At 50.5% G+C, this 16,666-nt stretch overlaps 1 protein-coding gene and 5 pseudogenes across 1 annotated transcript; all 6 read right to left on the reverse strand.

Moving 5' to 3' along the window:
* Positions 1-2,079: 2,079 nt before the first annotated feature.
* On the reverse strand, positions 2,080-3,134 carry LOC149349337 (uncharacterized; annotated as a pseudogene).
* Positions 3,135-3,502: 368 nt separating this feature from the next.
* LOC149349338 (uncharacterized) lies at positions 3,503-4,360 on the reverse strand. The gene has a single exon (XM_089575438.1). It carries the CDS (start codon positions 4,358-4,360, stop codon positions 3,503-3,505), a length of 858 nt encoding a protein of 285 aa, XP_089431564.1.
* A 46-nt stretch (positions 4,361-4,406) lies between these two features.
* On the reverse strand, positions 4,407-5,019 carry LOC149349339 (uncharacterized; annotated as a pseudogene).
* Positions 5,020-5,447: 428 nt separating this feature from the next.
* On the reverse strand, positions 5,448-6,956 carry LOC149349340 (uncharacterized; annotated as a pseudogene).
* Positions 6,957-6,989: 33 nt separating this feature from the next.
* On the reverse strand, positions 6,990-7,631 carry LOC149349341 (uncharacterized; annotated as a pseudogene).
* A 51-nt stretch (positions 7,632-7,682) lies between these two features.
* Positions 7,683-9,689, reverse strand: LOC149349342 (uncharacterized; annotated as a pseudogene).
* Between the last annotated feature and the right edge of the window lie 6,977 nt (positions 9,690-16,666).

Consider the following 16,666-nt stretch of genomic DNA (forward strand, 5'->3'; position numbering starts at 1 on the left):
CTGAACACAACTTTACTCACGTCTAGAAACAATGCGCATGCAACCTGGTTAGACTCGAAAGCCAAATTTAAAGTATCAGCGAAATCTTCAAGAAGAACCTGGGTGCCTTTGCCCTGCACAAAACCGTACTGGGCAGAAGAAATGACACCATGTCTATCCAAGAAACCCTGCATACTCTGAAGCAAGTGTTTTTCAAGTATTTTGGATATCGCTGGCAAAATTGAGATGGGTCGATAATTTTCTACCCTATTGCGTGCTCCATTTTTGAAACATGGAATGATAATGGCGGTTTTCATTAGGACTGGTATTTCGGCTGTTGAAATAATATGATTCAGTATTGTCAGTAACACACATTTAAGGAGATGAAAATTTCTGCATAAATCAGCAATTAAGATTCCATCAATGCCAGGAGATTTATTGGATTTTAGGCTTGCAAGCAGACATTGAAGGTCATGTTCGGAAATAAGAGGCAGGTAGGCGGATTCTGCCAAAGAGTGCTTCAAGGAACATGTGTTCGTATGTGGCCTTGCTACGCCAACTACACGCGAAATGTAACTGTTAAATTCTTGCAGAACCGTTTCAGCATGGCTCGAAAAATGTCCTAGAATAGACCTGTCCTTGCACATGGCAGAGTTCTCACCTCGTAAGTCGTTGACGAGCTTCCACCTTCGTCTGCTATCAGAACGTGCATCGAAAAATTTTTTCCGGCAGTGTATCCGCTTGGCAAGCCTAACCATCGCATTGACTCTGTTTCTGCATATCTTAAACCTGAGTCGCAACACGTCGCAAGAAGGCGCACGCCTTACTTGCGTCCACAGTAACTCTTTTTCTTTAATTGCTGCCAATATTTCCGCTGACATCCACCGGCTATCAACACTGCGCTGCTTAATATGGAGACACCGCGTGGCGGCCTGTTTAAATTTTTTGAACAATTTAACGAATTCTTCATACATCTCACCAGGAGGCACGATTTTTAAGAAATTGTACCAGTCTTATTGTGCTATTAACTCGTCCAATATTTTAGGGTCTGTGATAGTAATTTCTTTTCTGCAATTCCTAGTAGACGCCAGGCAAGATGGTTGGGTGAAGTCGCAGCAAATGAAGTAGTGGTCAGCAAGTTTTTGACGGACAACAACTGAACGCGTTGCAAGATTGTGAGCACGAACATTGATATGGTCAATACACGAGACAACCAGACGGTTAGATAATATCTCTTCACGCGTGACTTCGTGGATAGTATTTTGGATACCCCATTTCGACTGCACGTATAGATATTCGCATGTTAAACGTGTAGTGGTACGACGGGTGTCAATGTTGATATCGCCGATGAAACATAAGTGTTCTTCCAATGGCAAAGCTGAGACTGCAGAATCCAGCTCTTCAAGGAAGAGCCGCCCATTGTTACACGGGAGACGATAGACCGCTAAAATTACCAAAGAGAAGTTCGATACTGAAAGGTGCAAGCCTACCACCTCAGCCTGGCAAAAATGAACATTTATTTATTGCACTGACCAGGCATCTTTTACAAATACAGACACACCCCCACCTTTACCTGTTGTGCGTGTGTGTGCATACACATGAAAACCCGGTATGGAAAAGCACAAGAGGCCATCTGATGTAATGTTAATTTCTGTTAGTACTAAAACATCAAAGAGCGATTGCAAGGGCAGTGTTATTGCACAAGTGATCCCAATGTTTGCGAATGCTGCGGATATTGACGTGCAAAATGCGGATAGCGCTGTTGTTGGTTGTGAAAAGTCTGAACTTGCGAGAAGTCAGTACAAAACGATGGAGCGGAATTATCCATGATTACACGATGCTTTCAAGATCTGCCACACATACTACTCGAACAACCGTTTTAAGTAGCAGTGGTTTTAAGTAGGCTCTGTTGTAGTCACGTCGCTCCTGTTGCTCGAAGAAGATTGTTGGGTCCCAGACAATGCAAACAGTGTCCGAGTGAAGCTTGTAAACGTTGATAACCGGTGATCCACTTTTGTGGATGGTGGTCGACGCGGCGGTCACCTTCCAACCGCACGCGGCCCATGCAAAAGGCTCGATGAGGCAAGAGGACTCCGCCTGTCAGGTCGGGCCGAGCACCGCCGAGGTTCCGATCTTAAAAAAGACCCGCATGTGCAACAGAACCGTGAGGCGCATGACGGCAAGCGCGCCGGCTCCATATCCCACATAGCCAAAGCGCAGCTGCTTCAATAAGGCTTGGTTGTAGTCACGTGGCTGTTGTTGCTCGAAGATTGGTGGGTCGCAAACAATGCAATCACTGTCCGAGTGAAGCTTGGAAACGTTGATAACCGGTGATCCGCTCTTGTCGATGGTGGTCGACTTGGCAATCACCTTCCAACCGACCGCGGCCGATCAAAAAGGCTCGATGAGGCAAGAGGACATCGCCTGTCCGCTCGGGCCGCAGCCGAGGTTCCGAGCGTAAAAAAGACCTGCATATGCAACAGTAGCGTGAGGCGCACGTCGGCAAGCGTGCCGGCTCCAAATCCCACGTAGCCAAAGCGAAGCGGATTTTAGTAGGCTTGGTTGTAGTCGCGTGGCTCCTGTTGCTCGAAGATTGTTGGGTGGCAGACAATGGAATCGGTGTCCGTGTGAAGCTTGGAAACGTTGATAACCGGTGATCTACTTTTATCGACGGTGGTCGACACCGCGGTCACTTTCCAACCGCGCGTGGCCGATGAAAAAGGCCCGGTGAGGCAAGAGTTCATCGCCTGTCTGGACGGGCCGAGCACAGCCGTGGTTCCGAGCGTAAAAAAGACCCGCATGAGCAACAGTAGCGTGATGCGCACGTTGGCAAGCGTGCCGGTTCCAAATACCACGTAGCCAAAGTGCAGCGGGTTTAATAAGCCTTGGTTGTAGTCACGTGGCTCCTGCTGCTCGTAGAAGATTGTTCGGTCGCAGACAATGGAAACAGTGTCCGAGTGAAGCTTGGAAACGTTGATAACCGGTGATCCACTTTTGTCGAGGGTGGTCGACACGGCGGTCACCTTCCAACCGCACGCGGCCCATGCAAAAGGCTCGATGAGGCAGGAGGACTCCGCCTGTCCGTTTGGCCCTAGCACAGCCGAGGTTCCGAGCGTAAAATTGACCTCCATGCGCAACAGTAGCGTGAGGCGCATGTCGGAAAGCGTGCCGGCTCCAAATCGCACATAGCCAGAGCGCCGCGGGTTTAAGTAGGCTTGGTTGTAGTCACGTGGCTCTGTTGCTCGAAGAACGTTGTTGGGTTGCAGTCAGTGGAAACAGTGTCCGACTGAAGTTTCGAAACATTGACAACCGCTGATCCACTTTTGTCGACGGTGGTCGACACGATGGTCCCCTCATGACCGCGCCCGGCCGATGAAAAAGGCTCGATGAGGAAAGAGGACATCGCCTGTCCGGTTGGGCCGAGCACAGCCGAGGTTACGAGCGTAAAAAAGACCTGCATGTGCAACTGCAGTGTGAGGCGCATGTCGGCAGCGTGCCAAAACTAGCCAAAGCTAAGCGGCTTTTAGTAGGCTCTGTTGTAGTCACGTGGCTCCTGTTGCTCGAAGAAGATTGTTGATTCGCAGACAATCGAATCGGTGTCCGAGTGAAGCTTGGAAACTTTGATAACCTTTGATCTACTTTTGTCGACGGTGGTCGACACGGCGGTCACCTTCCAACCGCACGCGGCCTCTGCAAAAGGCTCCATGAGGCAAGAGGACTTCGCCTGTACGGTCGGGCAGAGCGCAGCCGAGGTTCCGAGGTTGAAAAAGACCCGCATGTGCAAGCGTAGCGTGAGGCGCATGTCGGCAAGCGTTCTGGCTCCAAATTCGAAGCTGCCAAAGCGCAGCGGTTTTAAGTAGGCTCGGATGTCGTCACGTGGCTTCTGTTGCTGGAAGAAGATTGTTGGTTCGCAGACAATGGAATCGGTGTCCGAGTGAAGCTTGGAAACGTTGATAACCGATGATCTACTTTTGTCGACGGTGGTCGATACGGCGGTCAGCTTCCGACTGCGCGCGGCCGATGAAAAGGGCTCGATGAGGCAAGAGGGCATCGCCAGTCCGGTCGGGACGAGCACAGCCGTGGTTCCGAGCGTAAAATTGACCTGCATGTGCAACAGTAGCGTGAGGCGCATGTCAGCAAGCGTGCCGGTTCCAAATACTACGTAGCCAAAGTGCAGCAGGTTTATGTAGGCTCGATTGTGGTCATGTGGCTGCGGTTGCTCGAAGAAGATTGTTGGGTCGCAGACAATGGAAACAGTGTCCAAATGAACCTTCGAAACATTGACAACCGGCGATCCACTTTTGTTGACGGTGGTCGACACGGCGGTCACTTTCCAACCGCGCGAGGCCGATGAAAAAAGCTCGATCAGGCAAGAGCACATCGCCTGTCTGGACGGGCGGAGCACAGCCGAGGTTCGAGCTTAAAATGACCCGCATGTGCAACAGTAGTGTGAGGCGCATGTCGGCAAGCTGTGCCGGCTCCATATCTCACGTAGCCAAACCGCAGCAGCTTTAATAGGGCTTGGTTGTAGTCACGCGACACCTGTTGCTCGTAGAAGATTGGTGGGTCGCATACAATGGAATCAATGCCCGAGTGAAGCTTGGAAACGTTGATAACCGGTGATCCGTTGTTGTCGACGGTGGTCGACACGTCGTTCACCTTCCGACAGCGCGCGGCCGATGAAAAGGGCTCTATAAGGCAAGCGGACATCGCCTGTCTGGTCGGGACGAGCACAGCCGTGGTTCCGAGCGTAAAATTGACCTGCAAGTGCAACAGTAGTGTGAGGCGCATGTCAGCAACCGTGCCGGTTCCAAATACCACGTAGCCAAAGTGCAGCAGGTTTATGTAGGCTTGATTGTGGTCAAGTGGCTGCGGTTGCTCGAAGAAGATTGTTGGGTCGCAGACAATGGAAACAGTGTCCAAATAAAGCTTCGAAACATTGACAACCGGCGATGCACTTTTGTTGACGGTGGTCGACACGGCGGTCACCTTGCGACTGCGTGCGGCCGATGAAAAACGCTCGAAGAGGCAAGAGGACATCGCCTGTCCGTTTGGCCCGAGCACAGCCGAGGTTCCGAGCGTAAAAAGGACCTGCAAGTGCAACAGTAGTGTGAGGCGCGTGTCGGCAAGCGCGCCGGCTCCAAATCCCAAGTAGAAAAAGCTTACCGGGTTTTAGTAGGCTTCGTTGTAGTCACGTGGCTCCTGTTGCTCGAATAACGTTGTTCGGTCCCAGACAATGGAAACAGTGTCCGAGTGAAGCTTGTAAACGTTGATAAGCGGTGATTCACTTTTGTCGACGGTGGTCGACACGGCGGTCATCTTCCAACCGCGCGCGGCCCATGCAAAAGGCTCGATGAGGCAAGAGCACATCGCCTGTCTGGTCGGGCCGAGCACAGCCGAGGTTCCGAGCTTAAAAAAGACCCGCATGTGCAACAGTAGCGTGAGGCGCATATCCGCAAGCGTGACGGCTATAAATCCCACGTAGCCAAAGCGCAGCGCGTTAAATAGGCTTGGTTGTCGTCACATGGCTCCTGTTGCTGGAAGAAGATTGTTGTGTCGCAGACAATGGAATCAGTGTCCGAGTGAAGCTTGGAAACGTTGGTAACCGGTGATCCGCTCTTGCCGACGGTGGTAAACACGGCTGTTACCTTCCAACCGCGCGCGGCCGATGAATAAAGCTCGATGAGGCACTGTCTGGTTGGGCCGAGCACAGCCGAGGTTCCCAGCGTAAAAAGGACCTGCCTGTTCAACAGTAGCGAGAGGCGCATGTCGGCAAGCGTGTCGGCTCCAAATCCTACGTAGCCAAAGCGAAGCGTGTTTTAGTAGACTTGGTTGTAGTCACGTGGCTCCTGTTGCTCGAAGAAGATTGTTGGGTCGCAGACAATAGAACTGGTGTTCGAGTGAAGCTTGGAAACGTTGATAACCGGTGGTCTACTTTTGTCGACGGTGGTCGACACGGCGGTCACCTTCCAACCGCACGCGGCCCATGCAAAAGGCTCGATGAGGCAAGGGTACTTCGCCTGTCCGGTCGGGCCGAGCACAGCCGAGGTTCCAAGCTTAAAAAAGACCCGCATGTGCAACAGTAGCATGAAGCGCATGTCGGCAAGCGTGCCGGCTCCAAATCCCACATAGCCAAAGTGCAGCGCAGTTAAGTGGGCTTGTAGTTAGTCACGTGGCTCCTGTTGCTCGAAGATTGGTGGGTCCCGGACAATGGAACAAGTGTCCGAGTGAAGCTTGTAAACGTTGATAACCGGTGATTCACTTTTATGGACGGTGTTCGACACGGCGGTCACCTTCCAACCGCACGCGGCCCATGAAAAAGGCTCGATGAGGCAAGAGCACTTCGCCTGTCCGGTCGGGCCGAGCACAGCCGAGGTTCCAAGCTTAAAAAAGACCCGCATGTGCAACAGTAGCATGAAGCGCATCTTGGCAAGCGTGCCGGCTGTAAATCCCACGTAGCCAAAGTGCAGCGGGTTTAGTAAGCCTTGGTTGTAGTCACGTGGCTCCTGCTGCTCGTAGAAGATTGTTGGGTCGCAGACAATGGAAACAGTGTCCGAGTGAAGTTCGGAAACGTTGATAACCGGTGATCCACTTTTGTCGAGGGTGGTCGACACGATGGTCACCTCATGACCGGGCGCGGCCGATGAAAAAGGCTCGATGAGGCAAGAGGACATCGCCTGTCCGGTTGGGCCGAGCACAGCCTTGGTTACGAGCGTAAAAATAACCTCCATGTGCAACAGTAGTGTGAAGCGCATGTCGGCAGCGTGCCAAAGCTAGCCAAAGCTAAGCGGGTTTTAGTAGGCTCTGTTGTAGTCACGTGGCTCCTGTTGCTCGAAGAAGATTGTTGGTTCGCAGACAATGGAATCGGTGTCCGAGTGAAGCTTGGAAACTTTGATAACCGGTGATCTACTTTTGTCGACGGTGGTCGACACGGCGGTCACTTTCCAACCGCACGTGGCCCATGCAAAAGGCTCCATGAGGCAAGAGGACTTCGCCTGTACGGTCGGGCAGAGCACAGCCGAGGTTCCGAGGTTGAAAAAGACCCGCATGTGCAAGCGTAGCGTGAGGCGCATGTCGGCAAGCGTTCTGGCTCCAAATTCAAAGCAGCCACAGCGCAGCGGTTTTAAGTAGGCTCGGATGTCGTCACGTGGCTTCTGTTGCTCGAAGAAGATTGTTGGTTCGCAGACAATGGAATCGGTGTCCGAGTGAAGCTTGGAAACGTTGATAACCGATTATCTACTTTTGTCGACGGTGGTCGATACGGCGGTCGGCTTCCGACTGCGCGCGGCTGATGAAAAGGGCTCGATGAGGCAAGAGGGCATCGCCAGTCCGGTCGGGACGAGCACAGCCGTGGTTCCGAGCGTAAAATTGACCTGCATGTGCAACAGTAGCGTGAGTCGCATGTCAGCAAGCGTGCCGGTTCCAAATACTACGTAGCCAAAGTGCAGCAGGTTTATGTAGGCTCGATTGTGGTCATGTGGCTGCGGTTGCTCGAAGAAGATTGTTGGGTCGCAGACAATGGAAACAGTGTCCAAATAAAGCTTCGAAACATTGACAACCGGCGATGCACTTTTGTTGACGGTGGTCGACACGGCGGTCAACTTGCGACTGCGTGCGGCCGATGAAAAACGCTCGAAGAGGCAAGAGGACATCGCCTGTCCGTTTGGCCCGAGCACAGCCGAGGTTCCGAGCGTAAAAAGGACCTGCAAGTGCAACAGTAGTGTGAGGCGCGTGTCGGCAAGCGCGCCGGCTCCAAATCCCAAGTAGAAAAAGCTTACCGGGTTTTAGTAGGCTTCATTGTAGTCACGTGGCTCCTGTTGCTCGAATAACGTTGTTCGGTCCCAGACAATGGAAACAGTGTCCGAGTGAAGCTTGTAAACGTTGATAAGCGGTGATTCACTTTTGTCGACGGTGGTCGATACGGCGGTCAGCTTCCGACTTCGCGCGGCCGATGAAAAGGGCTCGATGAGGCAAGAGGGCATCGCCAGTCCGGTCGGGACGAGCACAGCCGTGGTTCCGAGCGTAAAATTGACCTGCATGTGCAACAGTAGCGTGAGGCGCATATCCGCAAGCGTGACGGCTCCAAATCGCACGTAGCCAAAGCGCAGCGCGTTTAAGTATGCTTGGTTGTCGTCACATGGCTCCTGTTGCTGGAAGAAGATTGTTGTGTCGCAGACAATGGAATCAGTGTCCGAGTGAAGCTTTGAAACGTTGGTAACCGGTGATCCGCTCTTGCCGACGGTGGTCAACACGGCTGTTACCTTCCAACCGCGCGCGGCCGATGAATAAGGCTCGATGAGGCAAGAGGACATTGCCTGTCTGGTTGGGCCGAGCACAGCCGAGGTTCCCAGCGTAAAAAGGACCTGCCTGTGCAACAGTAGCGAGAGGCGCATGTCGGCAAGCGTGTCGGCTCCAAATCCTACGTAGCCAAAGCGAAGCGTGTTTTAGTAGACTTGGTTGTAGTCACGTGGCTCCTGTTGCTCGAAGAAGATTGTTGGGTCGCAGACAATGGAACCGGTGTCCGAGTGAAGCTTGGAAACGTTGATAACCGGTGATCTACTTTTGTCGACGGTGGTCGACACGGCGGTCACCTTCCGACCGCGCGCGGGCGGTGAAAAAGCCTCGTTGATGCAAGAGGAATTCGCCTGTCCGGTCGAGCCGAGCACAGCCGAGGTTCCCAGCGTAAAAACGACCTACAAGTGCAACAGTAGTGTGAGGCGCATGTCGGCAAGCGCGCCGGCTGCAAATCACAAGTAGCCGAAGTGCAGCGGGTTTTTTTAGGCTTGGTTGTAGTCTCGTGGCTGCTGTTGCTCGAAGTAGATTGGTGGGTCGCAGACAGTGGAATCGGTGTCTGAGTGAAGCTTCGAAACGTTGATAACCGGTGATCTGCTCTTGTCGACAGTGGTCGATACGGCGGTCAGCTTCCGACCGCGCGCGGCCGATGAAAAGGGTTCGATGAGGCAAGAGGACATTCCCTGTCTGGTTGGGCCGAGCACAGCGGAGGTTCCGAGCGTAAAAAAGACCTGCCTGTGCAACAGTAGCGTGAGGCGCATGTCGCCAAGCGTGCCGGCTCCAAGTCCTACGTAGCCAAAGCGAAACGTGTTTTAGTAGATTTGGTTGTAGTCACGTGGATCCTGTTGCTCGAAGAAGATTGTTGGGTCGCAGACAATAGAACTGGTGTTCGAGTGAAGCTTGGAAACGTTGATAACCGGTGGTCTACTTTTGTCGACGGTGGTCGACACGGCGGTCACCTTCCAACCGCACGCGGCCCATGCAAAAGGCTCGATGAGGCAAGAGTACTTCGCCTGTCCGGTCGGGCCGAGCACAGCCGAGGTTCCAAGCTTAAAAAAGACCCGCATGTGCAACAGTAGCATGAAGCGCATGTCGGCAAGCGTGCCGGCTCCAAATCCCACATAGCCAAAGTGCAGCGTGTTTAAGTGGGCTTGGTGTTAGTCACGTGGCTCCTGTTGCTCGAAGATTGGTTTGTCGCAGCCAATGGAACCAGTGTCCGAGTGAAGCTTGGAAACGTTGATAACCGGTGATGCGCTCTTGACGACGGTGGTCGACACGGCGGTCACCTTCCAACCGCGCGCAGCCCATGAAAAAGGCTCGATGAGGCAAGAGGACTTCGCCTGTCGGGTGGGGCCGAGCACAGCCGATGTTCCGAGCGTAAAAAAGACCTGCATGTGCAACAGTAGCGTGAGGCGCATGTCGGCAGGCGTGCCGGCTGGAAATCCAAGAACACAAAGAATGTCGCGTTAGAAAATAACATGCAATGGTGGCACAGTAATGTATAATTAGTATTGCTGTCACAGGGATTAATAACTGCACCAAGTACTCACAAAATCTCAATTCATGCAGGCTTTCATATTTTTGAAAAAGGAGACAAGTACTCCTTAGCACACATACCAGTTTCCTGTGTTGCATACCCTGTTTGCACCCCACCACTGCTCTTTTTAGGCATGAATGCCACCTGCGTGGATTTCCATTCAGCTGGGGCGGCTGTGCACTCAACCTGTGCATCAGAGTGGGTAGGTGCAGGTTTTTCTAGCACTGTGAGAAGGGTGCTGCTTGGCCATGGATAAGTTCTAAAACCAAAAAGAGAATGTAACAAAACTAGGCAAGGAAACTTATGGAAAGGCTTCCAAGTATACAAACAGGCAGTTATACAGATAATCCATGACAAACTTATACTGGACAGTCATCCAGGCTGTTTGTCAAGTGCTCTACAAGATTTGTTATGCACAAGGTGACAATGGGTGGTTCAATGGTTTCCGGGCACCTTCACTAAAACAGGGTGGTGGAGGATGCCTTTATACTTTGTATTTTTTTTTATTTCTAAGCCAATCAATCTGTGGAACATATGTTTCAAGTAAAAATCTCACTATTTTTAAGCCAACTCAAATATGAATCCTGATCTTATATCGTTAGGTCACTGCACTACTTTTTAAGGTCACTGCACTACTATCTTCCAGCTGTCTCTGATATTGTTGACGATAGATCTTTCACATTACAGTACTGATTGTGCAGTTATCTGTTTCTGTATCCCCGCATATCGTTTGAAAAAGTAGGGCAAAGTATCTTGAATTATCATGGAATGATTCTTTCCCAATTTTCCTTTTCTATTTTCTACGCAAGCCCACAGTCTACTTTTCGCCTGTGTTTAAAGTGGTTTACTTCCGTTTAAAATGACCACAAACTAGTTTTCTATTCCTTTCCTTCCAGTTTCAGTCAAAGCTCTTCTTATACTGATACCTGAGCCCCTTAAGTTACGTGTTTTCACCTCATTTCCTACACCATACTTCACAAAATTTTACTCTGTACTTCTGATTTGTCCTGCGTCATTTTGAGTTTCACTGTGAGCACGTAATGCTGGTATTCCAAAAGCACTCTGGTTTATTTCTGGAAATTTGTGCAGACCTGCTTAAGTACCTGTCTTGCTAAGTTAGATGTCAACACAGAACGAAACTGCAGACATGGCAATTGGTGCAGTTCAAATACAATGAGCACAAACTTCCTAACTCTATGGAGGAGTGCGTTGCACAGAAATTTCCAACCCTGCACTTTGCTAGTGAACACTCAGTCTGTGAAGGGCACAAGATGAAAGTAGCGCTACACGACAGACAGGCTTCCTAGTACGCCGTGCCACTACCAATAGTGCTCCACGCCGTCCTTCTGTTGTGCTCCACTAGACTGGACAAGGCAGAGGTTGCCTGGATTTCTGGCACCATTCTTTCTATCAAAGTTCCTTAGTCGTTCATACCTGTTGCACCCACCTAAACGTGCTGCAGGTTAACCATAGATTACTTCAGCATGAATGGGTACAATGTCAGGAACAATTTCTGCTGCATGAATGCATTGCACTGCTAAGCTTCTTATCATCTGCTACATTTATTAGCGAAATACGCTCGGGAGAGCACAAACGGGGCTCGGAATTGCGGGCCCTCGTGGGCCCCGCACGGGCAGCCCATGGGGGCCCGATGTGGGATATGTGCGGGATTTGCAACTCGGCATCGCGCGAGACCCACAGGGGCAGCCCAGTGGGCTTGCTACATAGGACTAGCAGGGGACCCCTATGGTCAGCATGCATAAAAACGATACAGGGGGCTTTCCTCGGTCCTTTGTGGGACCCATAGGGGCAGTAATGGGCTTCTCAGAGGGGACCTCCAGGGGGGCTTAGGCGGCAGTGCAGCGGGGACCCACACGGGCTAGCCCAAGTCCGGCCCACATGGGCAAGCCCAAGTCCGGCCAACGTGGGTTAGCCCAAGTCCGGCCCACAGGCAAACACACATAGACCAAGAAAGAGACAGGACACACACCAGCGCTGAATTCAGCGCTGGTGTGTGTATCCTCTCTCTTTCTTAGTCTTGGTGTGTTCGCGCTGTTGAACCATCATTATGAATATACACTAATTAGCCCAATCTGGACTTCATCCACAGGCAAAACAGTCCACTTTTGCTTCTCAACCGGTTTTCCTTGGGACGATCGCTCCCCCGCCCCATTTCTTCTCCTTGTTAAAGACACCTCGGTGCGAGCTATCTTTTTCCTATTGAACAAGAAACGCGAGCTGTGATGCATTCCGGGAAAGGTCTAGTATTGGACAGTCGCAGGTATTAAGCGACAGCGTAAGGAGCTCGTTCAGTTGAAATCCCGGCTCCGCCCGTCCGAAAAAAGCCCCAATTCCTGTCAATAGAAAAAGAAAATAGTCCCACTGCGCCAGATGGGCAAGTACCGCGTATGCCACGAAGGTTTTTGTTTGTTCTTTATTCCCGTATGCCACGAAGGGTAATTGCTTCAGGTCGGATGTATGGCTTAGTAACCTGTGTTGGGGATGTGTTCTGGTCTGATAGTAGTGAAAAAAAACAAATATTGGTGTGGTGTATGGGGGCTTAACGTCCCAAAGCGACTCAGGCTATGAGGGACGATGTAGTGAAGGGCTTCGGAAATTTCGACCACCTGGGGTTCTTTAACGTGCAAAGACATCGCACAGTACACGGGCCTCTAGAATTTCGGCTTCATCGAAATTCGGCCGCAGCGGCCGGGATCGAACCCGCGTCTTTCGGGTCAGCAGCCGAGAGCCGCAACCATTGAGCCACCGCGGAGCCAGACAAATATTAATATGCAAATTACGCGTCAGAAATTGGACGGAATGAAAAGGGGTGTTATGGTGCTTCAGTGTAAGGGAACAAATGGTGTGTATGTGTAGAAGTGGCTGGCGCAGTATGCCGTGCTCTGTAAGGTAGATAAGGATTGATGATAGGTAATCGATAATTGGGATTGTAATCGACGATCGTTATCGGTAAAGTGATTGTGGATTGGTAATCGCTAAGAAATAACAAAAGGAAAAAAAGAGCAAAAGAAGCTACCGAGAATCTCACGCAGCGGAAGGTGTACGTCACATTACTTAAAAATAGATAATGCAGATAATGCGTGCAAAAGAAGACAGGACGAAAGAGAAGGCACGGACAAGCCAGGCGTCTCATGACGCCTGGACCTGAGCATTGACAATGCTCAGTATCGTTAATGCACCTCACGCCTTTCGTATTTGAATCAATATTGTGTTTCAAATGTGTGTCGTAACATTGTTGGTGTGTAAACAGGTTGCTCGGACGATTCCAATGCTTGCTTGGTCATCCTCCTTTATTTACGGCACATTCCGCAGCATCGATGCGATGCGTGATATTTGTTCAGGGCCTTGAGCCGCTCCCCCTCAGGACGTTCATGGCTGATTGCGATCGCACGTATGCACCATATGCCTGTGTAAAGAAAGAATACACACCACAAAACTGATTTTACTCTTGTTGCCATGAAGGACAAGAAATTTCGGTATGTAACTGAGAGAAACTTTTTCGGTATTTTGTCTCTCTACGCTGTGCAATCTACAACTGGCTGGTTAAAAAAAAGATACTGAACAACTAGAAAGTTTCTGTTGACGCCGAGCATATAACTGAGACGGCGGCAGTACTCAGACAACAGAGTGATTTCAAATGCGTACTTACGTTCTAGCAGCACGACGTCGCCGTCATAAAATCCGCCTTCACCGCCGTGGCCTCCACCGCTCAAATGTCAGTAATTGTTATTGTTCACCACTTACGTCTTTCGGACCGAAGTTATTCAACACTGAGACAAGGACGACAGGGTTCCACCATACTTGCACTGGACGTACGCATGGAAGGCGATGTCATCTTCGATCGTGGATTGATCAAGCAACACGAGGAAAGGCACAAAAAACTGTATAACACAAATTCAACGAGGACTAGCGAGTGCCAGCGTGTTTTCGCAGCTACCTTCATCCCTTGACGCTGAACCCAACCGCAGGAAAGAAAAACCTGTTCCAAACAAACACAGGAAAGGCGGGGGTGCACTTCTGCATAACGTCACCGCGCAGCGACCAGACACAGTGAACAAGTAGAATCAGAGCCCCCTCTCCACCTCATGGAACGTCGCGGGGAGTGTGGTCGGGAGGGCCGCTTAAAATGTTCGGTAGTGGGCTGTAGAGTGAGTGCCTCCGCGCCATTTCGGGGAAGGGGGCTGGGAGGGACAGGACAGAGCCCTCGGGGAAGGAACAAAGGCAGACAGAAAAACCAGGGTTGAGCAGGTTTTTTTTTTTATGAGAGCGGACCCACGAAAAGCAGGGAAGACGGTGGTGAGAGGAAAGAAAAAAACTTGAAAAAAAAAGTGCTCAAAGACAGGTTACTCGTGTGACGTTTCTACAGGAGTTTGTTTTTATTTTGTTCTCTCTAGCACTGTACCTTTTCGCTAGCTAACCTTTTCTTGTTCGTCGATAGAAATGTTCTCTGCGATTTGTGATTAGTATCTCTTCCTGATAGGGTGAAGGGTGGGGCCGCTCGCGATGGCGCTTGGCCAAGTTGCGTTATCAATGTGCGATCACTTGACGAAGAAGACGCGCAAAGAATGCCTGCACAAAAACCAAGAATTTTGTTTCTTGATCGATGCGTCGCTACAGACTGCTGCTAGCGGACATTAAGAAAGCTGCTGTAATGAACGCGACAGTAACAAACCTATTGCAGCCTGTGGCGCAGTCGCCGGAGGCTCGCTATGTTCATCAACTAGTCATGAATTCCATGCGCCACATGTTGCATGGAGACGACGAAAGCGCTTGCAGTGCTGGCGTAACTGAAGTGCAATGAAACAAGCAAGAAACCTTATCCTAGCAGCTTTCTCCGCGGCGGCCGTAGCACACCAGAAAAAAATACAATGCGATAAACGCAAAAGAAGCATCAACAAATCTCAGAAAAGGGTTCTTTTGTTTACGACGTTCAAAGAGCAGCTCTTGTTCAGAGTGAAACGTGCAAAGTATTGCTATTTGGGCACGCTTAACCCTTTTACCTTTGATGTAGGATATGCAGGCAGACTAAATGCGAGAATGTCAACTCTTCCCTTGTACAACTAGTGTACGTGGGACTGTCGATAGGTTTTGCCCGGCAACTCGCTAATGGCGCATGATGTTTCTGCACTGTAAAGCCCAGAGTAATCTTCGCAGGATTTACGAAGGCTGCTGGCGGATCTACCAGGTGTCCCAGCTAAATGTAACCAAGCTTTTAAAAAACACGGGTTATCCTAGCCGTCTCAAACCAAATGAGGGTTGTTTAGAGTCGCGTGACCTAGTCTGCAGTATTTTTTTCGTTCTTCAAGGTTGACTAATCAGTTAAGCTTAATTAACAATCTTTTTAATTATTGATTTGAGGAACAAAGTGTCAATGGAAAAATTGTTGATCGCTTTGAGAAACAGTCTACTGAGACATTTTCAGCAAAGTAATATTTACGTAAAGTAGTTTTTTTTACCGGCCTTTGACCATAACCCGCACAATAAGAAAAAGCTTTCACATGACAACTATGCCACTTCAACGTCCCAAGACGCGCCTTAAAGAATAAAATCCATTTTTTTTTTTGAAGTCCTCTCCTCGATGAGACTTTGGGTGCACATTGGGACAGAGAAGTGAGCGAGCAGCTGGTCACGTGACAACTTTCTTTTAAGGCCAATAAATGAAGCTACGTAAATCGTAACTTGACGGAAACCGCACTACTAGCGGTTTTTCGAGGTGGTCTAAAACGTTTGGATTGACACTTTCTTCACCAAATTAATAATTAAAAAGTTAGCTAATTAAACTTAATTAATTAATTAATTTTGAAGAGCAAAAAAAAATATTCAAGACTAGGCCACGCGGCTATGAACAACCCTGAGGTGGTTTCAATGGACTAGGACACTTCGCCTTTTTTAAAAGTTTGGTTACATTTAGCTGGGACACCCGGTATACTAGCCGTTTGCCCGCACACACTGTATGTTTTGCTACTGCGCAGCTCACGCTTAGGCCTTTTCTACCAGATATGTACGATACAGGCGGGGAAGATGTTGGAATCGCAACTGTGCCCATGCCTAGCCCATATATTTTCTATGCAGGACCAATTTAGGCTACAGGCGGGAATACTGGTGTTAGCCCACACACAGCCCGATTGGCTCCGTTAGGGCGCTGCACGGACAGCCCCTGTTGGGTGTGCCCGCACTTCACCGTCATGTAGCCCCATCTTTTATGCACACGAACTGCACGCAGCCCATGCTTACCCCTTTCATACCCGATTTAGAATACAGGCGGTGAAGACGTCGGAATGGCAAATGTGTCCATGCCCAGCCCACGCGGGACCTTCGCCGGTGTTGCTAAGACAGCCCAAACTGCATTCCTGAAACGCTTCGCCACTGTGAAGCCCCTGTATTTCCTACGCGGGACCCATGTCGGCTGAAGGCGGGAATACTAGCTCTTTGCCCACACAAAAACACTGCGGCTCCCTCATGGTGGTGTACGGGCAGCCCCTTTTGGGGTTGCCCGCGCTTCACCATAATAGAGCCCGCATCCTAGCCCGCATGTATCTGCGGTGGGACCTAGGTGGGCTGCCCAGTCTGTTTAAGCCCATGCCTAGCCGACGAAGGTCCCATCCGGGCACGAACTGGGCAACCCCAGCGTTTTGTGCCTGCACTGCACCCACGGGGGACCCATGTGGGTTTATTGCGGGCAGCCACCAGCCCTCATTGCCCATGTCGGACCCGCATGGGCCCGCCACCTTGTGGTACTGGGGACGGAGAAGAAATATTTTTATTTTCCGCTTCGAAGGCGGTTCATTTTAATCAACCGTAGCGCTTGCGGCAGCGTGCCGCACCCACCAGAATAAG

This window comes from Amblyomma mixtum, chromosome 3, assembly GCF_055824585.1.
Source record: "Amblyomma mixtum isolate Tamu chromosome 3, ASM5582458v1, whole genome shotgun sequence".
Classification (NCBI taxonomy): Eukaryota; Metazoa; Arthropoda; class Arachnida; order Ixodida; family Ixodidae; genus Amblyomma; species Amblyomma mixtum.

Excerpts from the sequence above, each read along its gene's own strand:
- LOC149349338 (XM_089575438.1), bottom strand. The coding sequence starts at position 4,360 with ATGTGCTCTTGCCTGATCGAGCTTTTTTCATCGGCCTCGCGCGGTTGG.